This window comes from Suricata suricatta, chromosome 5 (assembly GCF_006229205.1).
Source record: "Suricata suricatta isolate VVHF042 chromosome 5, meerkat_22Aug2017_6uvM2_HiC, whole genome shotgun sequence".
Lineage (NCBI taxonomy): Eukaryota > Metazoa > Chordata > Mammalia > Carnivora > Herpestidae > Suricata > Suricata suricatta.
The window spans coordinates 130,395,595-130,423,593 of NC_043704.1; the positions used below are offsets into that span (position 1 = coordinate 130,395,595).

General features: G+C 49.6%; 1 protein-coding gene across 1 annotated transcript in view; it reads left to right on the forward strand.

Moving 5' to 3' along the window:
- Window positions 1-3,688: 3,688 nt before the first annotated feature.
- Window positions 3,689-27,999, forward strand: part of GALNT15 (polypeptide N-acetylgalactosaminyltransferase 15) — a 47,497-nt gene continuing 23,186 nt past the window's right edge. Inside the window, exons 1-3 of the mRNA XM_029940834.1 lie at window positions 3,689-4,700; window positions 24,311-24,477; window positions 27,777-27,981. Of these exons, the coding sequence (XP_029796694.1) occupies window positions 4,174-4,700; window positions 24,311-24,477; window positions 27,777-27,981 (899 nt within the window). The 5' untranslated portion in view covers window positions 3,689-4,173. The remainder of the gene's footprint in view (window positions 4,701-24,310; window positions 24,478-27,776; window positions 27,982-27,999) is intronic.

The following is a 27,999-nucleotide window of genomic DNA, read 5'->3' on the forward strand; positions in this document are numbered from 1 at the left end:
ACATTGAGGGAGATGCATTCTTTTATTTATTTATTTACTTATTTAGAGAGACAGAGAGTGAGCAGGGGAGGGGCAAAGAGAGAGAGGGAGACACAGAATCCAAAGCAGGCTCCGGGCTCTGAGCTGTCAGCACAGAGCCAGACACAGGGCTCAAACCCATGAATCGTGAGATCATGACCTGAGCTGAAGTTGGATGCCCAACCAACTGAGCCACCCAGGTGCCCCTATTTATTATTTTAGTAATCACTACACCCAATCGGGGCGTGAACACATGACTCCAAGATCAAGAGTCACATGCTTTTCCCATTGAGCCAACCAGGCTGACAGGAATAAGGTGGAGACCAAAAGGACTTTACGTTGTGTTTGGGGATCCATGCCTTGCTTGGTTTTGTTTCTGAGCAGAACACACAGAGAAGAAAATTCCAACTGCATGAAGACAGAACCTAAGAGCCAGGGTTGTAGACCTCAGTCTACATTGTTTTGTTGATATCTGGGTGCTAAAGAGGGGATCCCACGGGTACAAGCAGCAAAGTAACACCAGAAGCTGGGATGGGCCTGCTGCTCCCTCTACTTGTGGTGACTGTCCATGGGGAGATGTACATGGGAATTTTATTTCCTTCTGGGCAGACTTCAAGTCTCATCTGTTGATTATGGGCTGTGTGGAACTCTTTTAGAGTTGATCCAGATCCCAGAGTCTCAGAGGACACACAGACCTCACTTGATTTGAATCAGAATAGCTATAGCATTGTCCCTATATTCTTGCAATTAATATTTATTAAGTGCCTACGCTATGCCAGATACAGGTGCAGTCCTGGAGAAACTGCAGTGAACAAACTGATAGAACAACTCTCCTGGTAGAGCTTACCTCTTACGGGGGTGGGATGGGGGCATAGACAACAAAGAGCCGAGTATCTTACTTACCAATTGTTGGAAAGATCTATAGAGACTCTCAAAGAAAGCAAGGCAAGAGGACAGAGAAGGCCACGGGTAAGATGGAGGGCCTTCCGCTATGAAAAGGTGGGGAAAAGACACAAAAGCAAGTAAATGAGCCTGTGGCTGGCTTTCCAGGGGGGAAAAAGCAGTCAAGCAAAGGATGGGCCAGGTAAAGGAGAAGGAGGGATGTGGCTGAAGAGTTTTAAACCAGTGTTGCTGGAAAAGGTAGGGGAGGTGTTCCACCCTGAGGCTGGAGACTGCGCATACCTTGTTCTCTGAAAGTCTCCTAGAATCATTCTTGTTAACCTCACAATGCCCCAGAAATTCTAAATTACATCTCCCAGAGTGCCTGTCTCTTGAACCCGGAAGCCATACAACTCCCACTCCAGTACACCCTGACATGGGCTTCGGAAAACATGGTTCAGGCCAGCAATTCCTGACTGCTGTCTACGGGAACACTATGCTAGGCTACTAAGAACAATCACATATACCCCACTATGTCACCTTGGCCTCTGAGAGGCTTCAAGGGAAACACACACACACACGTGCACGCACGCACGCACATGCACAAACACGCGCTCTAGAAGAAGCAACAGAATCAAAAGGAGAAACACTTTTTTCCATGAGATGTTTAAACTCACATTCTAAGATCAAAATCAAAACAGAAACAATGAGCAATTCTTTTCAGGAATTCCCCAGGGGCAGTATTACCCCACTCCACTCCTGAGTACTGGGAAGGCTGGGCCATAGTGCAGGCAACAGAAGAAATGCAGAGTTAGTCACCTTGGGTAGCTATTTTGACCAGAAGCCCAGGAATTCTGAGCATGCTGGAGTCTGTTCTCTCCCCCATCTATATTCCCCCCTCCGTGACCTTCAGACACCATACCTGTGCTGTTTCACTTCCCGGGCCGGGCCAGACCTCTCCCCTCACCTCCAGGCTATTTCATGCCCACTGCCTACCCTCCATCCCCCCTTGGCCATCTACAAGACATCTCAAACTTCACATGGCCCACACCGCCACTGCCATTCATCCCCTTCTACTCTATTCTTCCAACTACCAGACTTGAAAGCTTGAAAATCATCCTTGACTCCTTTGTTTCTCTTATACTGGGTATCAGTTCATCAGCAAGGGCTATAGGTTCTGCCTTAAAATATGCCCAGAACCTGGGGTACCTGGTGGCCCAGTCAGTTGAACATCTGACTCGATTTCAGTTCAGGTCATGATCTCTTCGTTTGTGTGATCAAGCCCCACATCAGGTGCAGAGCCTGCTTGGGATTCTCTCTCTCTCTCTCTCTCTCTCTCTCTCTCTCTCTCTCCCCCTCTCTCTCTCTCTCTCTCTCTCTCTCTCCCCCTTTCCCCCTTACTTTCTGTCCCTCCCCAACTCTCGCTCTCCCCCCACCTCAAAACAAACAAACAAACAAACAAACAAACAAACATTTTTAAAAATATGCCCAGAGGCTGACTACTCCTCACCACCTTCACTGGTGCCACTTTGGTCCATGCCCTCATCATTTCTTGCTGCAATAATGTTAGCCTGACTTGGTCTCCCTGATTCTGCCCTTTGCTCCCTCAATCTGATCCCAACACAGCAGCCAGAGCGACCCCGTTCAAATCTAAGTTCATTGTGTCTGTCCTCTGCTCACAACTATCCAAGGGCTCCCATCTTACTCAGAGGAAAGAGGAAAAGCCAAAATTCCTGCAATGCCCTCAGAGTTCCTGCAGGACCCCTCGCCTCTCAGCCCTGCCTCACCTCTTTCATCCTGTTTTCCACCACACTCTGCCCTCCTCATTCTGATCCTGCTGCACTGGTTCTCTCTGCTCCTCCAGAGGCCCGGTGCATGCTCCCTGCAGGCCCCTCACATTTGCTCTGGTCCCTGCCCCAAATGCTCATCCCCATGTGGCCGCCTGGCCCTCCTCACGCAGACGCTAACTCTTCTGCGAAGCCTCCCCTCGCCACTCAGTGTCCCTTGCCAGTCCCCAGCCCACGCTCCCCAGCTGCTGTCCCTGCCTCACTGTCCTTCTGCGCCCTTACCACCCCCCAACCCACTGCCTTTTTAAATTAATTCTCTGACTCTCCCACTAGCATGTGAACTCCACGAGGCACACATTTAGGTGCTTTATGCATTGCTGGACTCCCAGTCCCAGAACTGTTTTGGCACATAGTAGGTGCTCATTAACATTTGTTGATTGGATGAAGGAGGTTTTACAACGGAAGGAACATGGCCCTCCTCACCTGATGCCCCTGCTGAGTGGCCAGTGCAGTCAGACGCTCTTGTGACAGCAGAGGCTTACAGAAGGGTCTCCCCCCAGCTTCCCTCATTTTCAGAAGGACAAGGACCGTGGTCCTCAGAAAGGGAGGGAGAGTCCAGCCTAACTTTACAGATGGCCTGTGGGAGGCTGAGGGTGCAAATGGACGGCTAGCTGTTTGCATCTATGCCTGAGGCACGGCCTTTCTGAAATCAGGAGGGAGTACACTTTTCCATCCCCTGTGGGTGGGGAAAGAATCTTCCTATGAACTATGAACGAGATTCAAATCTGCACTGGGATGTTCCTGTTTGGATTCGGTCCTAACAGTGACGGCTCTTATTTTGCCCCGGGAGCTGTGCTCTGTGGGATTGTGCAAAGCCCCGAAATAGTGAGGGCATTAGGACCAGGAGCGAGGCGCACGCTTGGCTGGGCTTGGGTCTGGCAGAGGGCTCTCAGCTGAGCGGAGCTATGTGTGAAAGGAAATCAGGCGCTGCCTGCCGGCTTCGCATCTGTTGATCTGACCTGACTTGAAGCGTCCAAAGGAGGACCGCTGTCAGCGCTGCTGGACTGAGGACCCACCAGCTGCCCCCCAGACATCGCATAGCAACCTGACCATTCATGCAAGGGGGGAGACGAAACACGTGGGACTAGACACCTGAGCAGAATGGAATAATTGTTTTGCCCCCTAGGAGAAAAAGGGAGCAAAGGGGGCCAAACAATTCAATTTGAAGTCCCTGTGAATGGGCTTTCAGAAGGCAATACAGAAATCCACTCAGAGAGGTCCCGTGGCTTTCTGATGATAAGTGGAAGTCAGTCTTACACACGCTGTTGGCAAATGTCAGATGGGGAAAAAAGGAGCAGGTTAAGTGACCAGCAAAAAACTTCCAGGTGGAACTAGGAAGCCAGGTTCTCCTGCAAGCCCGAAGGAACCTGGAACAGGAGGAGGAAGTGAACTTGAATATGACCTGTTGCATTTGGCGAGTTCCAGCAACATGCTCCTAAGGAAGCGATGCAGGCATGGACCGTGCGGACTACAATTCCTGCTGCTCCTGCTGATGCTGGGATGCGTGCTGCTGATGGCGGCCATGCTGCACCCTCCCCCACAGGCCCCGCACTCCGCGGTCACAGTCCTGGCCCCCCGACACGGCCCAGGTGCTGGGTACCGCCTGGACTTCGGGGAATCCCAGGAATGGGTGCTGGAGGCTGAGGATGAGGGCCAAGAGTACAGCCCCCTGGAGGGCCTGCCCCCCTTTATTTCCCTACGGGAGGATCAGCTCCTGGTGGCTGTGGCCTCACCCAGGGCCAGAAGGAACAAGACCCAGGGCAGGAGAGGTGGCAGCTACCGGCTCATCAGACAGCCCAGCAGAAGGCAGGATGAGGAGGCCCCTGAGAGGGACTGGGGGGCCGAGGAGGAAGATGGGGAGGAATCTGAAGATGAGCTGACCCCACTCAGCCTGGAGGAGGCGCTCAGTGCCCGCATCCCCCTGCAGAGGGCGCTGCCCGAGGTACGGCATCCACTGTAAGTAAGGCCCTGGCTGCCCCTTCACCCAGGTACTGACGCGTCTCAGCAGACTCAGGGATGCCAGCTTCCTGCCACCGCTGTCCCTAGGGCAGCAGTTCCCAAGGTGTGGTCCCCGGACCAGCCGCAGCAGCATAACCTGGGGACTTGTTAGAAATGCAGAGTCTCAGACCGCATCCCAGACCCACTGAGTGAGAAACTCTGGGTGCACCCACTGACTTACCCAGGCTTGTGGGTGAGGAAGAGGGGAGCTCTTACTTGTTCTTCTCTTCCCCGTGCTGGTTTTTGTCCTTCTGTCTCAGGGCAAACAGCTTTACCCACGTAACACACCAGGAGCTTGGGGCGGACGCTCTCCAACCTACCTTCCAGGTCAAACACTCTGCCTCCAATACATTTTGATATTATGATTATTGTTAGGGTTTGCTTTCATTTCGGGTCAAAATAACAATTGCAGCTAACATTTATGTGACTCCTTCTGTGTGCCTGATTTTAAACTATTTTATATTTTTATTTTATTTTTGAGAGAGAGAGAGAGAGACAGAGCACAAGTGGGGGAAGGTCAGAGAGGGAGACACAGAATCCAAAGCAGGCTCCAGGCTCTCAGCTGTCAGCACAGAGCCCAATGTGGGGCTCAAACTTACGAGATCATGATCTAAGCCAAAGCTGGATGCTCAACTGACTGAGCCACTCAGGTGCCCCATGCCTAATTTTAATCTAAGAGCTGTTCATATATTAGTCCTTACAAGATGAGTGCTACTATTACCATCAGGCTTGTTTTATAGGCATGAAAACAAGGCACAGAGAGGCTGAGTAACTTGCCCACCATCACACAGCTAGCAGGTGCCAAAGCAGGGATTTGAATCCAGGAAGAAGCTCCAGCCTGCCTGAACTGCCGCTCCATTAGACTTAAGGGGACAGTCCCAGTGTGCAGGAGCCAGAATGCTGTGTTGCTGCAGCCTAACCTGGCGGGGGAGCCCTGCTCGGGAGGCAAGCTGGGAAGAGCATGTAGACTGTACCCAGGGAGATGCTGAGCTCCCCTTGTGCATCCCCTGCCCTCCCCCTGCTTCACCGTGGCTGGCTGTGGAGGAGAGCCCTTGCCGGCATCCAGGAGCAGTATAGCTGGTTAGTTCCAGGAACTCCCTTCCCTATACGCCTCTGCTCTTCCTGGAGCCAGAGAGTTTCCCATGAAGCAGACACACGTTCAGACCTTCCGGGTGAGTGGATCCATGTCGAGAGCAAGCCAACGTCCTCCTCTGCTCCCTGGTGGGCTTCCTGTCGGTCTGACCCCTTGGCACCCACCCTCAGGGTCGTGCAAATGCAGGTCAGCCCCCAAGAATGGCTTCTCAGATGGCGTGCGTGGGCACCTTTCTTCTCTTACCCACCCCAACCCTGCTGCTCCAACTTCAGGTCTTGGCTTAAACAGCTCTTTTCAGGAAATGTCCAGACCCAGCCAGGCCCACCCCGTTGCAATTTTGTGCTCTCAGCAGTTTTACTTCATAACACTCACTGCAACCAAAGCTCCAGGGTCACTGATGTATTAGTCTGATCAATGCCGGGGTCCTTGCCACACACACAGTAGGGAAATGATTGCTGAAGGAGTGAACAGACTGTTTGCAAATTCTTTGGATACATTTTTTTTCTTTGACCCAGGACGAAAATGAGGATCTTCATTTTGCTCATAAGAAACATTGCCTCAAAGGAGAGGGTCTCTGGCTACCTAAAGGTGTGGATATGTGTCTCTGGGTTATGCAAGTATGTTGTGAGTATGCATTTCTGTGGGTGCATTGTGTGTATCTGTGCATGAGTGTGTTGTATATGCACTGAGTCGTGTGTGTGGTACACGGATGGCATGTATATGTATTATGAGTAGTACATGTATGTAGTGAATTATGTGGTGCCTGGTGCCCAGTGCCTGTGTACGTTGCAGTGTGAGTTGTGCGGTGTGTAGTCACACATGCATGTGTGCTGTGGATGTGTTTGTGGTCCTAGCACATGTGCAAATTGAATGTGCAGAGGTGTGTGTGGTACATGTATGATTGTGTATGTTTTGAATGGGTGTGACATGCACATGCATTGTGCACACGTGTGTTGTGATTTGCTTTTGTATGTGTTTTTGTGGTACATGTGTGCATGTACATTGTGTTGTGACTGTGCTTTGTGTGTTTGATGTGCTTGTGTGAGTGTGTGAGTTGCACGTGTGGTATAAATGCTTTGTATGAGTTTTATACCTGTGTGTGTGCTGTGTGTGTGATCTGTGTGTTGTGAAGTGCATGAGTGTTGGTGTGTGTGTGTGGACTGCAAGTGTGGGTGAATTTTGAGGCATGTGCGTCGTGTGCCCGGAGGTAGTACGTAGGTGTGTTGTGTATGCTGTGCATGTGGTGTGATGTGTACGTGTGTGTGTTATGAGATGCTACTTATTTTGCACGTTCATGTGGCACATGTGTGCATGTGTGTTTGGTGTGTGTTGCATGTATGTTAGAAATGTGTTGGGTGAGTTGTGCATGCGTGTGTACAAGTGTGTTGTGTGTTTTATGCTTCTGGTGTGAAGTGCAGGGGTATGTGTTGTGCCCGTGTGCTGTGAGTATGGGCACATTTGTGTCCTGTGTGCGATGTGCACTGACATTGTGTGTGCACCACTTCAGGGATCGCTTCTTCAAGCCAGGGTTACCACCTCCGCTCAGTTTGTCTGGGTCTCCCCTGACTGGGAACCCCCCCACCCCAGTCCCCACAAACCTGGGAGTTGGTGTCCCCGCCCCGCCCCCGCCTTGCCCTGGTTCTCACGGACTGCCATCAGCACTGTCTTGAGGTGTGTGGCGCCCTCTGCTGGCCATCGGCGCCCCTGCAGCCTGTGCGGCCTCGCAAGGCCCCCAGCCTCCCTCCCTCCCCTTGGCAGTTCAAGTGCTGGTGTCTCCCTGTCAGGCCCCTCTCAGGATACACAAGGGATCCTCTGCAAACTAAGGTGACAACCCCCCCCCCCCGGGCTGTCCCTCCAGGGTAACAGGACTCTCCTCTTGTCACTGCTTTAAAACCAGGCCAAAATGCAGCTTATCAAAGAACGACCACATATTCAGCACCTACTCTCTGTACAGTCCTGCGCCGCTTTCTCACCAGGGCTGGGAGAACTCTGGAGATCCCAGTGCCTCTGCCTTCTGCTCGCGTGTACCAAGGACCACCCATTCCAGGGCTTTGCACAGGCCTGTCCCCACCTGGACTAGTCCTGCCAGCCCTCGTGCACCAAAATCTCCAGACCAGCCCTGGCCTTTGCTCATCACCCGCATCCAGGCCACAGGCTTTTTCTGAGTACCTTCAGGGTCACTGCTGGAGGTAATTTTGAAAAGGGGCATGCCAGGAAGTTAGCAATAATGCAGGATCAAAACAGAGAAAAAAATCAGTGTAAAAGGTCAAAAGGCAGGCTCTGGAAAGAAAGGTAAAATTATAGTGAATGTTTATCTGAGCACTTACTATGCGCTAGGGACCCTGCTAAGTAGTTTTCATTCACTTAATCTTCATAATGAACCCATAAGTTGGATACTATGAATATTTCCATTTTACAGATGTGAAAACTGAGGCACAGAAAGGTGAAGGGACTGGGGCCAGGTTATCTGACCAGGTGTATCTGACGCCAAAGTCATGGGTTTAGTTTTGTTTTGTTGTGTTATTCTCAAGTTAGATAACATACAGTGTGGCCTTGGCTTCAGAAGTAGAATCCACTGATTCATCACTTACATACAACATCCAGTGCTCATCCCAACAAGTGCCCTCCTCGATGCCCATCACCCATTTTCCCCACCCCCCGCCCCCATCAACCCTCAGTTTCTTCTCTGTATTAACTTTTTTTTAAATGTTTATTTATACTTGAGGGAGAGAGAGACAGAGTGTGAGTGGGAGAAGGGCAGAGAGAGAGGGAGACACAGAATCTGAAGCAGGCTCCATGCTCTGAGCTGTCAGCACAGAGCGTGACACAGTGTTCAGAGTCACTAGTCTTGAGATCATGACCCACGCCAAAGTCAGACCTTAACCAACTGAGCCACACAGGCGCTCCTGTTCTCTAAGAGTCTCTTATGATTTGCCTCCCCCTCTGTTTTTATCTTATGTTTCCTTCCCCTCCCCTAACCTGCTAAGTTTCTCAAATTCCACATGTGAGTGAAATCATATGATATCTGTCTTTCTCTGACTGCAAAGTCATGTTCTTAGCCACCATGCTGTACTTCCTGGGCAAGTCACTCAGGCTGGAAGTATTTCAAGTTTTTCCACCTATAAATTAGGGAGAGTTGACACTGGTCCTCAGGGAAACCTCAAGGAGGATGTCTGTCACAGCATCCTTGGTGGCACCGAAGAGTTAGAAACCACCTGGGCATGTCATGGGAGGGCGCTGGGGGACCTGGGTGCAGCCCAGAGACACTGCAGAAGATAGAAGCAACAGACTTCGTGCACAATACTGATGGAGGGAGACCTTCAAGTACTATGCTGAGCGAAACAAGACGCAGGAAAGAGGTCCACAGCACGACATCGCTGGGGAAACGGGAGCTCCGGGCAGTGCATTCTTTACAGGAACAGGTGAAGCTCCAGGGAGCTGCGGTGCTGCTGTGTGGAGGGCCGGGCCCTGGGGGCAGGAGCGGGAAGAGAAGTGAATGAATACAGAGAGGAAGTAAAGAGAAGGGCCCACATCCGAGCCCAGACTGAAGACTAGGACTGACTCAGCCCTTCAAAGCTGCCGTCACGGAAGGGGTCAGGGAGGAGCAGGCCTTGCCCCTTCAGCTTCCTGTGGCACGACAACTTTCCAGGCGCTTCCAAGCCCAGCTCTCCTTGATCATCCTGGCATCCAGCGTAGGGCGACGATCCCCTCCCTGGCTTCAAAGAGGCTCCCGATGGAGAAAAGGCTTTGTGATCCAGTCCAGGCCGTGGCTCTCAAACCTGAGTTCACATGGGACTCCCTAGAGGGCTTGCTAAAATGCAGATTCCTGGCCTCCTCTCCTACAGTGCTGACTCAGCAGGTCCCCGGAGATGTTCATGCTGCTGACCTGTGGACCCTCTTTATATCTACCAGGTTAGGCAGAGCCACGCTCCTCAAACTTTCAAGTGTAATCAAACCCCTCGCGCTGGCCAGCTTATGAAGATGCACAGGCTAATGTAGTAGGCTAGGGGTTCTGCTCAAGATGCTCACTGCTGTCAAGCTCCCGGGTGGCACCGGCATTGCTGGTCCACAGACCACATTTCTGAGCAGCAAGGGGCTTTATCACTGGTTCGCCAACTATGTACTTGGGAGATTCCCCCATGTTGCTTGTTAAAAATGTAGATTTTCAGACCCCTTTTCTAGAGACTCTCCATAGTTCTGATTTGAAATGCAGTGATCTGAATTTTTAAAAGCTGATGTTAGTTTGGGGAAGCAGTGATACAAACAGTGAGCAGAAAGGTAGTAGAGTTCTGGAAGATTCCACAGAGCGGGTAGTCATGGGATTAGAAAATAGAAGTGAGAGGCAGTGAGTAACACAGTCCCCTTCATGACCCGGAGTTTTGTACTTAAATATAAATGTCAGTGTATCGATAGCTGGCTGTGTGCTACCACTTGGGTCAGTTTACAACTTGTGTTCATATTTTGGCCCATGTTAGCCTGACTTATATACCCACAACTGTGACTAACTCAGACACCCAAAGCTCAGTAGACCTGGGGCTGAGTCCCAGGTCTTACTGTGTGACCTTGTGTAATCACTCAGCCTCTCTAAGCCTCAGTTTCCTCAACTGTGAAATGTAGATAAAATAACACCCTTGCATGGGGTTGTAGGTTAAATGAGATTAAATAATGATCTTCCCCCGGTATTCAAATCCAACCAGAAGTTGTCCTTATCATATTCTTGAGTATAAGGTCTAGGAGTGAATTGAAAGATGGAGAAAAGTTGGAGCAGACAGCTGTGGACATCATGTCATTGCCTTTTCTCTGATCAAAGAGTGATTTTCTACCCCATGGACTGCTAAATCAGCACAAACTTGGTGGCACATTGGAACGATCTGGTATGTGTTAAAAACTACGCATAGTGGGGTCCCACTGCCGGGGATTCTGATTTAGTTGGTCTGGGGAGGGGTCTGAGCCTCCCCAGGCAGTTCCTGAGAAGCTAAGCTGTGAGGCACCAGGTGGGCAATGGCATGTCACAGACAGCAGGGAGACATGGGAAGGGGCTCCTCTCCTTTGTTCCCCCCCACATCTTGCCCAGAGGCCTCTTTGGCCTCCTTGTTGCCAAGGAGAAGCTGGTGGTGCAGTCTTCCTTCTGGTCAGGTCAGCTGAGTTCTGGGCCTGCAGGGAGCCACTCCAGGATGTCTCCGCCCCCTATGTTGGCCATGACACCTGGGCTACAAAAGAGAGAGAAGACAGCCAGTAGGGCATCAATAAATCTGAGTGAGGAGGCACAGCTCTGTGCTGGGGGCTGCAGGGGAGAGCAGGGAGGAGCAAACACCTGGGCTGGAACCCAGCTTATCCACCCTCCACCCCCCAGGAAGGGAGGGAAGCCACCCCAGTGTGTGGTCAGGAGGAGTGCCGGTTCTGGGGCCCGGCCTGCCAAGTCACAGAGTAACTCAGGAGTACCAAGCTTTCAGCCCTCCAGCCCAGTGTGGCCATGGCTGGGAGCGCTGCACCCCTCCTCAGTGGCCTGTGGTATAGACAAGGCTGAGGATAACCCTTTGATTGAGATCTGATGTGCTCATGGGAGCCCTTGCAGTAGAGTCTTGCTTTGTGCTTCAGGTTAGGCTTGGGGATGAGATCAGGGGATTAGGTCAACCTGCGCCATATCTTTTTTAATCCTTAAGGAAACTGCTATTTCTACTGAAAGTATGGTCCTCAGACCTGCAGCATCAAAAATGCAGACTTTCCAGCCTTACTCAGACCTAGTAGATGAAAATCTCTATTTTTAACAAGATCCCTAGCTGATTTATATTCATGTTAGAGTTTGAAAAATGCTGATGAGGCCAAGGGTTCACAGCCCTGGCTGCGCGTTAGAATCCACTGCCGGGTTTTAGAAATCATCACATCCAGGCTCCACCCCAGACCAACGAATTAAGTACAACTCGCAGGGGCTCTCCTAAGTGATTTTAATGTGCAGCCAGGCTGAGAACTCCTGCCAAGGCCCTTTTAGGTGAAGAGGAGCAGAAACACTGGTGTTGCTACAGGTGGTGGAGTTACTGTGGTCTGCACAGACGTGAGGAACAGGGACAGTCCGGGGAGGACAGCGGGGGAGGGGGCACAAGAGGAGGACAGGAAAGAGACTCACAAGCGATGGCACTTGTATATAGGGCTCGGGCTTCCTGATGTCCTCCAGCAGCTGGTGTCCCTGGAGCCTGCTCAGATCGCCCTCATGGCCACTTACCTGCTAACATCTTGTCCCTGACAACCATGGTCCTTTACTAAATCCCGGGTCTGGAGGCCAGCAGCTTCGGGATCACCTGAGATGCAGAACCTCAGGTCCCACTCAGGCCTCCCGGATCCAAATCTGCATTTATGGAGATGCCCAGTGGTTAGGTGCAGGTTGACATGTGAGGGGCACTGGGCTACCTCGTGGCTTCTGCTGCCTCACCGTCGGCTTACTGCCTGTCCTCTGACCTGCGACCCACTGCTGATCTGCTCTGTACATCTGCATACCAACTCCTTGAGACAGAGGATCTGGAAGTTTCACCTGGCCGTTACTTGGGGGAGGCTATGCCTGTCCGGGGAGACTACTGCGCCCGGATACTTCATAGGTCCTGGTCAGTGTTCAGACCAGTGACTACCTGTCAGTGCCCATTCTTAGTCCAGGGCTGGGGAACCAGGGTCAGAGAAAAGCTAAGGATGCCTGGGGCCCCTAGAAGGAGGCTGTGAGGCTTCAGAGGACCCTATGAAGAAAGGGGACTGTGTGCCCCTTGGGTGACTTCTCTCTAACTCTGGGGAATGATAGGCTGGCAGCATCAGCCTTAACCCTGGGCTCCAGCCAGAACATACTTCCCTCTTATTCATAGGAACGTTGTCCGTCCCTCATAAGATCATCCCCAGACTGTGTCCCAGCCCTTGTATCTCCAGGCCTGGCCTGGAAATTGATGTTCCCAAGATGGGCCCCACTGATTACGGACAAAATGTACTGAACATTGGAATTTTCACAGAATGTAGGGAACTGAGTCTATGGGATTACCTTACTGTTTACATAGACAATCAGTCTATCTCCTCCTTGTGAGCAAACACAGTGTCTACCTTCATTCATTAAACAAGTAATTATTTAGCAACTATTAAAGGTGAGAAGGTGAGCAAGACCCAGCCCCAAATCCAAGGAACTTGGGGTGAGCTGAGGGGTACAGATAAGCGACCAGGTGCTTACATCGCTGGGCTCAGGGCAGCCATGTGGAGCCTCATCTGAGTGGGGGACCTCTGCTGGTAGAAGCTGGAGGTCAGTAATCCCAAGACAGAAAGTCTGGCAGAGACCTTCCTACCCTGGTCAGAAGAGGAAAGGGTGGGGGCGGTGTTCGTGCCACAGCCAGGCCATCTGGCGCCAAGCTGTGACTCGACCTCTTGGAATCATCCAGATGCATTTTCTGAGTTCACAGGGGACCTTGGAGCTGCATGCAGAGAGGGAGTGCATCTGTGTGTAAAGCCAGACCCGGACTCCCCTGATCTTGGAGTGTGGAGATATGAAACTAATATGTATTCAGCAGCTCTCTTGGGCCAGGATGATCCCTTTAATCCAAGCAGCTCCTCTGGGCTATAGAAAAGTATCAGCATCCCTGGGTTGGCTAATCGGGGATGTAAATAGCAGAGCCAGCATTCAAAGCTGAGTTGATTTGATTCCAAGGCCCTTGGTCTTTCCTTCCCCATGGCCATCACTCAGAAGGTGGACGCATGAGGTCAGGGTGAGCTTTTCATGTATACGAACTGAGATAATAAAATGTCTACCAGATAGATGGTTGAAGAACAAAGAATGTAACCCTATTAGCTGATAAGAAGAACATGCATTTCTTCATGAGTCCTCTTCACAACTACCTGTCACGTTTGGACACTGCTTTGCAATGTCCAAAAACTGTTTCTATGCACCGCCTCCCTGAGTCCCCCCAGCAGAGCCGGGGCACAGATAGAGCAGGAAGAATGTGCATCCCCACTCGACAGGAGATGTGGAGGGGTGAAGTGACTTGCCCAGGGCCACTTTCTTGGACCGTTTGCCTTTTGCTCACTTGTTTGTTTGCCTACCTATCTTAATCCCTCAAAGGATTTAAAAATACATCATAAAATAGAAAATCACTATTAATATATTGTTAATCAAGATAAGGGGATATATGCTCTGGAACACCTTTCCTTCATTTGCCGGTATACGCCAAGCTCCTTTTCACCTCTAGGCCTTAGCAGACGCGATGACATCTGTCAGGAACACTGTTCCCCACCTACACACCTTCCTTCAACTGCCTCCTACTTACCCTTCGAGTCTTGCCTTTCATATCACTGAAGGGCTCCTTGGAGCACTTGCTAGAGTTGTTAAATAATTCTTTGGTCATCTGCTTAATAGGATGTAATGACGTCGGGGACTATCTTACCTGGGTCCTTCTGAAACAGATCCGGAGACAAGGATCTGTTTTGCAGATGATGCCAGGGAGCACGGGTAGGGGACTGGGAATGCGGAGCAGCAAATAGGAGAGCACTGAAAGGCGTGTTTTCCAGGCAGTTGCCTGGGGGGTGACTGGAGCCAGAGCTAGGCCTGCTGGGGAATGTGGGAGACGCTGTGGGACACGCAGCTCCGTGTGTTAGACCTCTTGGGGCAGGGCGCTGGTGCTGATATGCCAATCTTTCTAGTCACTGGATGAGGGCACCTCTATGGCAGGGGACAGGGAGGTTAATTCTTCTCCAGCTCTTCAGGCCAGCTTGGGGACAGCATCTCCAACAGTCAGAGAAAGCCCTCAGACGATTGGAAGGCAGGCCATTCTGTGCTGTATTGATAGGGCCAAAGGAGATATGGGTGGGGCTTCACAGATTCTGCTTCAACAACCTTATCTGTTTTAGTCCTTATACCCATCAGGTTGTCAGTAAATACCTGTTAAATGATGGATGGACAGATGGAAGGTCAAGATCAAAGAGAAAATTAGAATGAAGATAGATAATCCATAAAACCATCTCAATGACTCAACATTCTATTTCCCTACTCTGAGCTTCCTGGCAGCCTAAGTGAAAATGGCAACACTTTAGGTATATCGTGATCCTTATTGCTCATGAAGAGAAAACATACCAAGTCCTCAGAGGAAGAAACGTGCCTTTTCCCAGCACTTCTGCCTGACCGGAGATTCCCTCCAAAGCTGCATAGAGGAGAGAGTCAGTGACAGAGGATACAACACCCTCAACAGGTTCCCTCTGTAATGCAAAGCAGGTCTCATAAAACTGATGAAAGCTGAGAGCAGGATGCCAAGCATGACTCCACAGAAGCACGTTTCTAAGTCAGCCAAGACAGTGCTCTCTGAGGACCTTAACGAATCAGTGTAGACAGCCCAGGACATGTGAAGGAATCAATGGATTATGTATTCTTCAAATGACCCTCCATCATTGTCACTTTGATCCAGACCCTGGGACCCAAGCCTCATGACTCTGAATCTAGAACGTTCTGTCAACACTTTAGTCAAAGACAGCAGTGTTTGTGGCAGTTAAGAGGATGAGGTCTGGAGTCAGGCTGGCCATCTGCTATCTGCTCTGTAATGTAGCCTCTCTGGATGCAGTTTCCTCATCTTTAAAATGGGAATATGTATCCATTATTCAGTGCTGCGTACACACCACCTCAAAATTTAGTGGCTTAACAAAAGCAGATAAACTGAGTTTCATGAAAATTAAAAATGTTTTGCTTCAAGAAAGTGAAAATGCAACCCAAAAATGGAAGAAAATATTTGCAAATCTAATAACGGATTCGTATCAGAATACATAAAGAACCCTCACAACTCAGCATAAAGACACCAATTTAAAAATAGGCAAAGATTTCGGTGAGCCTGGGTGGCTCAGTCATTTAAGCATGATCATGATCTCACGACTTGTGAGTCTGAGCCCCACGTCAGGCTCTGTGCTGACACTTGGGAGCCTGGAGCCTGCTTCAGAGAGTCTCAGTCTCTATGCCCCTCCCCCACTCATGCACTGTCAATGTCTCTCTCTCTCAAATATAAATAAATCTTATATTTAAAAAAAAGCAGGCAAAGATATGAATAGATATTACTCCAAAGAATACCGGAAAATGGCCAAAAAACATATGAAAGGATGTTCAAACCATTAGGTCGTAGGGAAACACAAATCAAAACTACAATAGATACAACTTCACCCCCCACTAGAATGGCTAAAATTAAAAAGACAGACAACCACAAGTGCTGACAAGGACGTGAAGAGGTTGAAGCCCTCACACATCGCTGGTGGGGTTGTAAAATGGTGCAGCTGCTTTGGAAAATAGTCTGGCAGCTCTCAAAATGTTCAACAGTTACCACATGACTCAGAAATGCCAGTCCTGGGTATACAACCAAGAGAACTGAAAACATATTTCATATGTTTCTAAAAACATGTTTGATGAGTTCATAAAACCTTGTGCCTGAATGTTCATAGCAGCATTATTCAAAACAACCAAAAATGGAAACAAATGTCCATCAACTGACAATGAGATGAATAAAATGTGGTATATTCAAACAATGAATGTTAATTGACAGTAAAAAAGAGGGAAGTACTAATACACGCTACAACATGATGAACCTTGAGAACATCATGCTAAGTGAAAGAAGCCAGTCACAAAAGGCCATGTACTGTGGGATTCCATTTATGCGTATAAAGCGTCCAGAGAAGGGACATCTGTAGAGACAGAAAGTAGATTAGTGTTTGCCTAGGACTGGCATTGTTGACAGAGGAGTGGGGAGTGACTGCTAATGGATAATGGATTTCTTTTGGGGGCGATGAAAATATTCTGGGGGGCTCCTGGGGGGCTCAGTCGGTTAAGCATTCAACCCCGGCTCAGGTCATGATCTCATGGTTTGTGAGTTTGAGCCCTGCATCTGGCTCTGCTGTCAACACAGAGCCCATTTCAGACCCTCTGTCCCCACCTCTTCCTCTGCCCCGCCCCTGCTCATGTTTTTCTCTCTTTTCTCTCTCTCAAAAATAATAAATATTTTCAAAAATCTGAAAAGAAAATATTCTGAAATTAGATAGTAATAGATGAACAGGTTTGTGAATATACTAGAAACCCCTGAATGACATACTATTATAAGGGTGGATATTATGATATATGAATTATATCTCAATGAAATTATTATTTCAAAGCATCATGCTTAAAACAATAACCATTTATCCATGGCTCTATAACTAGGCTGGACTGAGCTGGGCACTTCTGCCAGCCTCACCCGGGGTCCCTCCTGTGGTTGCTGCCATCTGGGGGCAAACTGGGGTTGAGTGATCCAAGATGGCCTCACTCATGTACCCGGCAGCTGATGCTGGTCCTCTGCCGGGGAACCTCAGCTCTTCTCCAAGGGCCTCTCACCCTCTATTAGAGTTGATGAGCCTCCTGGCATTGCAGTTTATGGCAGCAAGTAGAAGCAGTGGAGCCCCTGGGGACCTAATCGTGGGAGGCCTAGAACTCCCAGTACATTCTATCCATCAGAAAAAGTCACAAGACCAGCCAGGTTCAGGGGGTGTGGAAATAGGTTGCACCTTCCGATGAAAAAAGTGGCAAAGTCACGTTGCAAAGGAACATGCATATGAGGGTGGACAGAATTATGGTGACCATCTCTGCACACGTGAAAATACCCATTTCAAAGTGCACTTGGGAGGATTAGATGTGACAGTGCATGTATTTAGCACAGCACCTGGTACATAGAAAGACTCATGAAGTGGTGGCTATCATGAATATTAATAAGACACTACAACATCACATGATCCACCCTAATTTCCCCAGTCCCTTATGGTGAGAACAGATTGTAAACGGCAGAGCTTGAAGTGTCTTTAGACATTTTTCAGTGAGCAAACCCCTCCTTTATCAAATATGGAAACCGAGGCCGAGAAGCGACAGACCTGCTCCAAGTCCCTGCCTCACAGGGGATTCGGAAGTCTGAGCACAACATAGGTCTTCAGCGCACATGGTCTCTGACACCTCATCTCACACTCTTCCCTCCAGACCAGTATTCTGTCTGGGGCTGTAATCACAGTGCTGACTCTGAGCAGGAGGATCTTGGAGGAAAAGAAACACAGAAGGCACATTCCTGCCTGGGATGAAGGTCAGGGGTCCCAGGAGTTGGGGGTAACTCAGCTATCATGAAAGGACAGCCCACAAGTTGTATCTTGTCACAGACATGTTGTTTGGCCGCAGTTGTTGGTTGTTTTTAAGATTTTGTTTTTAAGTAACTCTATACCCAACATGGGGTTCAAACCCACAACCTTGAGATCAAGAGTCATATACTCTGCTGACTGAGCCAGCAAGGCCATAGATTTTTGTTTTGTGGTTTTTGTTTTTAATATTGGAAGAGTGACCAACATTTAAAAATTGAGAGGTTTGGGGTACCTGGGTGGCTCAGTTGGCTGAGTGTCTGACTCTTGATTTCAGCTCAGGTCAATCCCAGAGGGTTGAGCTCTGTGTTGGGCTCTGTGCTGAGCATGGAGTCTGTTTGGGATTCTCTCTCTCTCCCTCTGCCCCCTCCTCCTCTTGCTCTCTCTCTCTTCCTCTCAAAAGAAATTTTAAAAAATTTTTAACATTTATTTATTTTTGAGACAGAGAGAGACAGAGTATGAGTTGGGGAAGAGCAGGGAGAGAGGAAGACACAGAGCTGTTCGCACAGAGCTGGACGTGGGGCTCGAACTTACAGACTGCGAGATAATGACCTGAGCCGAAGCCGGACACTCAACTGACTGAGTCACACAGGCGCCCCTCAAAAAAAAGTTTTTTAAAAAATCAAGAGATTTCCCATAAATAATTCAGGTTCATGGCTCTTTCTGAAAATCACAAAGATCTAGCAATGCTGGACTGAATTTCCTCCTAGTAACATTGGCTGCTCCTGGGGGGGTGGGGAAGCATGTGGTCGCTAGCTCACTGCAGCGCCCCTGGGGCCATGTGCCGTCCTCTGGGTGTCTGCCAGTCTCTGTAGACATTTGAGGCTGCGCTTCCTCTGTGCCCAGCCTGGGAGCACTTGCAAGGAGGAGGTGGCCTAGATAAACCGTAAGGCCCCCTCTTACCAATCTGTGTTGGCTGGATTGTAGAGGGTTTATTTTGTTTGCTTGCTTGCTTTTTAGAGGCTTCCAGCAGCTTCTCTGAATCACTGCTCAAGCTCTTTCCCTAGTTCTGGTGTGCCACACCCCTTGCTCTCCACCCTCCAGAGCTCTGTAAGATTGGCGGGAGGTGGGAAGGAAGAATGGGCATCTAGTGAAGCAGATGGTAGGCTTTTAGCAACACCTGCCTCCCTCTTCCCCATTTCCCACCTCCCTCCTTCTGCCCTCTCTCTCCTTAGGGACCTAGTGCCCCCATGGTGACATCAGGGATCCGGGGTTCCCAGACACAGGTGATCAGGGTCCCGTGATCTGGACCATTTCGTACTGCTCCGTCAGGTCTCCCAAGCCTGTCATACTCATGTCAGTCAAGGAGTGAGTAGACATTTGCTGTCACAAGCCTTCTTCTCTTGAGGAGAGTTCATCCTGTATTTTAACAAAACAAAATGGAAGCCACCAAAGCCACTTGGATGAACAGGGGATGGGAGGCCTTTGTTCCCGACTGCCTGAGTGATTGTAGGCTGGTGTTCTACAGACAGTGGGCTCAGCGGGGGATCTGTATGATCTCCAGTCACACACATGGCGTCCTTTGCCTGGAGTCCTCTGTGGTAGACGTACTGCCATGCTGTGCAAGTCCAAGGGGTACATCACATGGCATTCTGTGTGTCCACTGGAGTTGGGCAATGCAGATGCCCATGATGGGAATGAGCAGTAAACGATGTGGCAGATGGGAGCATCCTACAAGCATCAGGGATCATTATTTGTAGACCCCCTGACCAGTCTCCTACTGGGATGGAAAACAACACCAGAAACTAGCCAGCACACAACACTAACCTGAGTAAGAGCAACAGCTTCCCTTTATTGAAAGCTTGCTTTGGACAAAGCACACAGCACGTCTCTTTGTTTATACAATCTTTACATTGCCTCTAAAGTAACTCTACGTGTTATCCTCACATTATAGACAAACAAACTGAGGTCTAGAGAGGTATCCTGGCACACGGGAGGCTTGCAACAAATAATAAAAACGAACACTTATTGAACTCTTACTATGAGGACTTTATATGTACTAACTCATTTGATCCTTCCCACAACCCCATTTTACAGATGAGAAAACTGAGGGTAAGCATATTACATGCTCAAAAAAAGACTTATTGGAATCTAAGACTTGTAAAAAAAATAAGAACTGATTATTATAGATACAACCAGGCCTTTGGATCTGGAAATTGTTGAAAGAAAGGGTGGTTTTCAGAGACCATATGTCATTTGTCCAAGCCATAGAAGGACCAATTCAAGGTTAGAACTCAATGCCAAAGCTTGAGCTCTGTCTACATGATCTACAGACTCTTCCCAGGATGCCCTAAACTGACATTGGACAGGTGAATGGGGTTGGAGTTTGGCTGCTCTGATAGGATGGTGTGTCACTCCTCCTGCACCGTGTGCTGCTATGTGGGCCCATGGGGCACAGAGAGGGCTCGTCCACCTGCCATCCCCACAAGACTCAGTGCTATGCATGGGCTGTGGCGCCCATGTGTGGCATGATGACCGTGGACCCCCCACAAGCCCGTGCCTAAAGCAGGTACTGCCTCCTTCCCCTAGTTTCTGGAGGTCACGCAGCCTGCACCGTCCACGGGCCCCTCCTCTGGCCACTCTACTCACCAGAAAGAAAACAGTCAACCCCTGGCTCCTCTGAAACACATCTAATGCGCAGAGACACAAGGCCTTGCCAAACTTCTGTTCCTAGTATTTAAAAAATTTTAACATTTATTTATTTTAAGAGACAGAGAGAGACAGAGCACGAGCCAGGGTGGGGCAGAGAGAGAGGGAGACACAGAATCCAAAGCAGGCTCCAGGCTCTGTGCTGGCAGCTCATAGTTCGCGGGGCTTGAACCCACGAACTATGAGATCATGACCTGAGCCAAAGTCGGACGCTCAACCAACTGAGCCACCCAGGCGCCCCTGTTCCTAATATTCAGAGCTGCACTCCAGAGCCATGCTGCGGGCGCTGGGCCTTCTCGCAAACCACAGGACTCACTCAGAGCCCCGCTCATCCTCCCCTGAAGCACCACAGTATTTCCAGTTATTTTCAGCGGCTGCCCGAAGAGGTGCCCCAGGGCTGTCGGTTAATGTCTAGGAGGCCGTGCGAGCTTCTCTCCGGAGAGCAGGTGACGGGGTCGTTTCTGAGCTGTTGCGGGGACACCCATCTCCACAGCTCCCAGACCCCCATTTGGCCTGGCAAAGTCCTAGTGGCCTAGTCAAGTTTATTCCAATCACACTCCTTGTCCTTTCATCTCTTCTCCATCTTCTCTTCTGTCTATTCACAAAACCTGGAAAATCCAGGAGCAAGATAGCTACCTGGAGGGAGAGGCATCTTAACAGAAATTCTCTTTGAAATCCCTACTCCTCTGGCTTTTCCTCTTGCCTTCCCCTCTCCTACCTGAAGCAGGCCCCAAAGAGCCAAGAACATGGAGTTCCAAGGCTGGAAGAGCCTCAGTGATCATCTCGTTAGGAAAGGTACGTCTCACAAGGGCGGCAAATTCTCACTTAGTGCTTCCTCCGTGCCAGCCTCCGTCCCTGGTGCTTGACGAAGGCCATTCCTCTCCACGGCCGCTCTCTGAAGCGGGTGTGTCGCTGCCGTCCTGAGGAAACCATCAAGCCACTTGCCCGGGGTCATTTGCACAGCCAGGCAGTGGGGGAGTCCCAGCATCCACAGTCCGAATCACCAGCCTAGACTGCTGCTCTGTGGAGAGTGTTCCCTGAAGCCACAGAAAAGAAGCTGGGGAGGGGTGACTCAGTCAGTTAAGCGTCTGACTTGGGCTCAGGTCATGATCTTAGAGTTCATGAGTTCGAGCCCCGTGTCGGGCTCTGTGCTGACAGCTCAGAGCCTGGAGCCTGCTTCATCTTCTGTGTGTCCCTCTCTCTCCACCCCTCCTCTGCTCATGTGCTTGCTCTCTCTCTCTCTCTCTCTCTCTCTCTCTCTCAAAAATAAACATTAAAAATTTTAAAAATAAACAAAAAGCTGCAACCCCAAGAATGCCATATGCAGGTCCCCCTGTTCCCAAGCCTCCCTCCTACCTGAGTTGGAAAACAGCCAGTCCCCTAAGCCATTGCCCTGGTAATGTTTTCAGACTCACTGGATTCACGAAGGAGGCATGATTTCTTTCCACAGCCACCAGAGGCCCCAGTCCTAGAGCTAGGGGTTTGCCTCCACTCTCCACCACAAAGAGAGAGGACACAAAGGAAATTTTGAATCTGCTTGCGAATAGGTCTAGAGCAATTCTGAGGGCAGAGTGGAAATTCTCAAAGTCAGTGGAGTCGGGGAGAGAAGTTCCACCAGGGTTTGGGGAGGGGGCAGTGATGAAGGGGTAAAACAACCTCAGCATAACCCTCAGCATGCTCTGGGGACTCCTTTATCTTCTGAAAACCTTATGGAAATGGGTTCCCCTTTGGAGCTGTTATGTGAACAGCCCTGAAAGCAGCGTATAAAAGTGTGTATAAAATTCATTATTTCATGTCATAGGCATGCCAGTAAGGACACTGTCACCCATTTAAGGACTTCTCTCTAAAATCCATAGGAATTTCCCTTAAAACCTAGTGCCAGATGTAACTGGTAACGTTCAGATAAGGTCTGTATTTGAGCTAATAGTATCTGAACCGAGTGAAACTCCTGATTTTGCTCGTGGTGGCTGGTTATACAACATACCGTCCCTGGGCCAAGCTGGGTGATGATAACACAGGAACGCTCTGTACTATTTTTGCAACTTCTTGCGAGTCTTAAACTCTTTCAAAATAAAAGTTATTTTTAAAAGTATTAGAAAGAACATCACTTTCCCTTAAAAAATCTGGTATGTAACCTCTCTGATAGTGACAACTTTGTTGCAGAATCTCCCATTTTCCTTTGGCTACTAGGAAGCTCAAATTTCAAATTCTTCCTGGAAACACCAAGGCCATTATGGCCTAAGTCTTGATGTTCTTTCTCCAAATATTGGCTTTCTACTCATATTTCCCAACTCCTGGTTTTCCATCCTTACTTTTATATTACCATTATTTTATTGTATGTATTCCTTTTGAGTGACTTCAAATCCTTTATGGAAAGAAATAGCACATACAGATAGAAACTAATAAAGTAATTGACAGCATGAGTTTATGAGATGTTCATTTGTCTTTATTTTAACCTAGGATTTCTGTTTTACTGTTAACCTTAAAGCACTTCCCTAATATCACTTCATTTAACCCCCTGCGATAGGATTTTTGCCCAGAGTCACACGCAGGTGTCCTGCACGTGGAGTCTCCGCTTTGGTTGGCACGGTGGCAGGCAGAGGGATGCTGAACCAATGGGGCGGCCTGGCATTTCCCACAGGCTGGGCCAGACTTTGTCGGTTGTCAGACCAAGAACTGCATGCAGTTTGACCATCACAATTGCCTCTGTGTGTTGGAAGTTTGAGGTCCTGGAGACCACCCCTATTCGAAAGCAAATCCTCCTCCAGGGAGGGACACTGAGAAGCTACCTAGGAAGAAAAGCACCTTTGTGAACAATTGTGAGCCACACGCTGCTCTGTGTGTCCCGTTGTTATAGTTCCTCCCACTGTGGTCTCACTGGGAACTCTCAGCAGGTGCAGTGCAAAGCAGATCCAAAGCATTCTGTTCATCTGCAAAGGAAGGCGGGAACCACAGAGCCTCCTGGAGGAGGTGGCTCCTCACACTCCCACAAACCAGCAGAGGGGACAGGGCGCAACAGTCTGAAGCTCTCTGCCACTGAGTGGTACTGGGTACTGAGTGGTACTGGGAGCTTTGATAAGTCTTGCCCATTCTCTGAGCTTCAGTTTCATCATCCACAAAATGGAGGTAAAAGCCCAAACCAAAGACTGGTTTTAGTGTAAACAAACAGTACATGTAAAAGGTCTGGCGTTTTGTTGGCCCTTGCAAATGTTCAGTCCTTGTCCTTCCTCAAGAATAAGAATAATACTTAACATTTCTTATGTGCCTGATGCTGGGCTAGATTGTATGGAAACAAAAATAAATAGTCGTCTGCCCTTCCATGAATGATCCTTTGTGTTCATAGGACACTCATGTGCCTCGTCCTGTTTAAGCCTTACAACATCTCTTCAAGGTTGGTGATGTCATTCATTCCCTTTTTACAGATTAGGAGAGCCATCTCCTGGGAATGGTGGAAACACCTCTCAAGTGCTATGAGAGAGACATGGATTAAACACTGTAAAGATGCTCTTGGGATATAAGCAGGGTGTGGGGGGTTCTCTTTACATGGAAATTTCAAGCAAACCCAGAGAGAGAGCTACTAAGTTGGGGGAGGGCCTGGGCCATCTGGTTAAAGCAGCCCCACCCAGGGCCTAGGGGGTGAGTTAGAGGCTGTGCGATGCTTAGTTTGTTCTTCTGGTTCCCTTCCCTGCAGGTGTCTGCAGCAGCACCCTGAGGACAGCCTGCCCACAGCCAGCGTCATCCTCTGTTTCCATGACGAGGCCTGGTCCACCCTCCTGAGGACTGTGCACAGTATCCTCGACACGGCGCCCAGGGCCTTCCTGAAAGAGATCATCCTGGTGGACGACCTCAGCCAGCAAGGTGGCTATGGGCTCCTCCCCGCTCTTCGGGTGGGCCTGGACCCTGGCTTCGCATGCAAAGACTGGGCTTTGGGACTTCTCTAGGCTAGGTTCCCAGAAGCATACCTCCAGATGAGGATTCAGGTGCAGGTAACTCACGAGTGAAGAGCCCCAGGGGCAACCAGTAAGGAAATGGGGGGAAAAGACATAGAAAGCAGAGCCGCCAAGCAAGGCCAAGAGGTCCGAATGAGAGGAAGTCTCTCCAGGCTGATCCCAGTGAGATCTCTCCCAGTTCCAACCTCCACCCAGTCCAATATGCTTCTTCCCAGGACCCTCTAGAATCACAGCAGGTGGCCCTTCATAAGTGCTCACTGCCTCCCAGACACTGGGTAAACCAGTTGACGTGGATCAGTCATTAAATCCCTCTCTTTAGCCTCATTCATTCATTTTCCAGATGAGGAAACTGAGGCCTAGAGACAGGAATTGACCAGGACTAAGTCAGTCAGGCCCAGAGCCTAGACTTGCGGTACCTGCTCACATGTTTACACTGACAGGAAATTCACGACTAGGGCTCAGCCCGCCACATGATTGTGTCACTGAAAGATGATGGAGGCAGAAGAAGGTTCTGCGGTTCTCAAACCTGAATGTACAGCAGAATCACCTGGCAGGCTAGTTAAAACACTGATTGCTAGGCTGTCTCCCAGGGAGCCCCCGAATCTGGTATTGGGCCCAAGAATCTGCATTTCTCACAGTATCTCAGGTGATGTGGATGCAGCTGGTCCATGGACTGCACTTTGAGAACCAATGCTCTTGTTTGGGGCTTCAGGCCTTTTTAATCCTGGCTCAACCAAATGGCCTATGGAGCCCCCTCCTGGCCTTGCGGGGGAGAGCAGACCCCTCCAAGGGAAGCTGAACCTTTGCTGAGGTCTGAAAAACACTTTTCTACGGGGAATGACAGAGGACTCGCTTGAGTGGCCACGTGCCTCTGTTAGTTCTTCTGAAGGTCGTCATGTTGGGAATTTGCCCAGCTTGGGCATGATAGCGGGTCAGACTAACCAGAGGCTCCAGGAGTGCGTGAGGTCACTAAGATACATTTGGGTGCATATTAGGCAGGACGGATGAGCAGTTCCTGGGCTGAGCTGGGTTGGCTTGTGAAAGGGTCCATGGACTCTCCGAACTCTTGCCTGCACCAGAGCCCTTCCAAGTGCAATTATGTGGTCCCCTCCTCACCATCAGCTGATGAACCATGTCATGTCAGTGTCTCTTGGTGCCTTCCCCTCTCTGTGTGCATAGAAGCAGAGGAGCTGAGCCCTGGGGAGGTGGGGGCCCTCCCACATCCTCAGCATCTTCTGCTTTCCACTCAGTCCTACTTGAAGTGTGGTTTTGGGCCTCATAATCCAATGAGGCTGCTCTACCTCCAGGCCTCACATCACATTCCAAGTGGGAAAGAGTGAAATGCATATAGGCAAAGGCTGGCGAAGTTTGGCCTGTTAGAAAAAAAAATCAACAAAACAATAGGTTTTCCAGAATCTTCTTATCCAGTATATTTCTGCCAGAGTTGGATCAAGGGAATCTGGGGGTAGGTGACTGCTTTTAGCTGCACTGAACAAAATCAAGCTTCTGCTAGTAGGGTGGAGGGGAGAATGAATGTTGGAGAAGACAACCAGCAGTTGTCAATACAATGGAGTCACCGCAGGGCTGGTTTTCACACATCCAAGTTCAGAAATTTTAATAGCTTTACTAATAGATGTTCTTGTCTAGGGAATGGACTTGGGACTAATAAGCTTACCAGAAAAATAATTATAAAGTAATAAATAGACAAAACATTTTACCACCAAGCAATCCAACAGCCAAGTGACTGGAAATCTTTATGTCCACGGCTCAGGACAGTTTCCTCTGCAGAAAAGTCTGCCTGGGGAGTCATGTGCTGTTTAAAAAGTGGGGCCTCCAAGTAAGGCTGCCTGAGCCTCCCCTAGCTCAATGGAGACCCAACTACCAAAGCAGCAGGGCTGTGTGCATCCCCGTCAAGACCACCTCTGGGCTGGGGAACTGGGGGAATTCTTGCTCTTGGCTTAGTTCTGTTCAACAGACACACATGGAATGCCTACCAAGGGCCAGCCCTGTGCTAGGGCTCAGAGCAGTGGAAACAGATGAGGTACCATCCCTGCCCTTGAGAAAGTCTTAGTTCAGTGATTAGGGGCACCCCATTTCCAAGACTTCATGGAGGACACTACTTCTGTCTGAATACATTATTCCTTCGGTCTCCACTGGCTTGTTCATCTTGGTGTACACACACACACACACACACACACACACACACACACACAGCTTTTCTTATCTTAAATGAAACACGTAAGAAGTCTCTCTCATTCTTTATCCCCTATAGAATCATTGTTCCCTCAAAGAAGGTCTAGATCCTTGGCTCAATTTTTCATGTCTCACTTTCTCTTTGACCCACTGTGTGCCTCATCCACCCCTATCATTACAATGAGACCACTTTGGCCAGCACCACCAACGACTCACCAGCAGCCACATTTAATGGACCCTCTATGTTGAACCACTGTGTTAGGTCAGATTTCTTAGAAGCGGAGCCTGAGATGAGATTCATGTGCTCGTGATTCGGGTTGAGTGCACACTCAGGGGAACTCTGTAGGAGAGTGGAGGAAGTAGGAGAGGCAGAGGAAGGAGCTGAACCAAGAGGAGGTTTCAGATGAACTCCAGCCATGGCCTGATCCTGCGGAGAGCTCTGCAGTGCAAACTGCACCTCCAAATCCGTCCTGCCTTGGGGCACAGGAGTGAGTTTTGGTAACCCTGCACTGGTTGGTCATTGATCCTGGGCACCTGGGGCCAAGGGTGGCGTTCTGCATTACTCTCTGGCACTCACAGGAGAGGCAGGACCATACCCAAGGGCATATCTCCAGAGAAGGATGCAGACTACAGTTAGCAGCAAACCTAGAGCCTTTGCATACATGCAAACCAAACCAAACCAGGAAAAGGGACCCTAGAGCATCTGCGTAGGGTGTCCAACAGTATCTGCATAACCTCACTGCTGCATTTAGAGAAAGTAAGCCATTCCTCTCCTCTCCTGGCTTTATGACACCATCTCTGGTGTTTTCTACTGGAGAGAATACCCACCCACCCGAAACTAACTAAGCAACTTACATCTTAGCGACAGCCCCAGCGGAATGTATCTGAGTCTCAGGACCTTGTGCTCACCCCAGCTCTCAAGAGAATTGCTCATAGTGATCCTAGTGACGGCCACCACAATTTCACTGGCTATGGCATCTGTGACCCCACTGACCTTGACTCTGTTGATTCCAGGACAACTCAAGTCTTCTCTCAGCGAATACGTGGCCAAGCTGGAGGGGGTGAAGTTACTCAGGAGCAACAAGAGGCTGGGTGCCATCAGGGCTCGGATGCTGGGGGCCACCAGGGCCACCGGGGATGTGTTGGTCTTCATGGATTCCCACTGTGAGTGCCACCCGGGCTGGCTGGAGCCCCTCCTCAGCAGAATAGCTGGTGACAGGTAACTTCACCCCTGAGG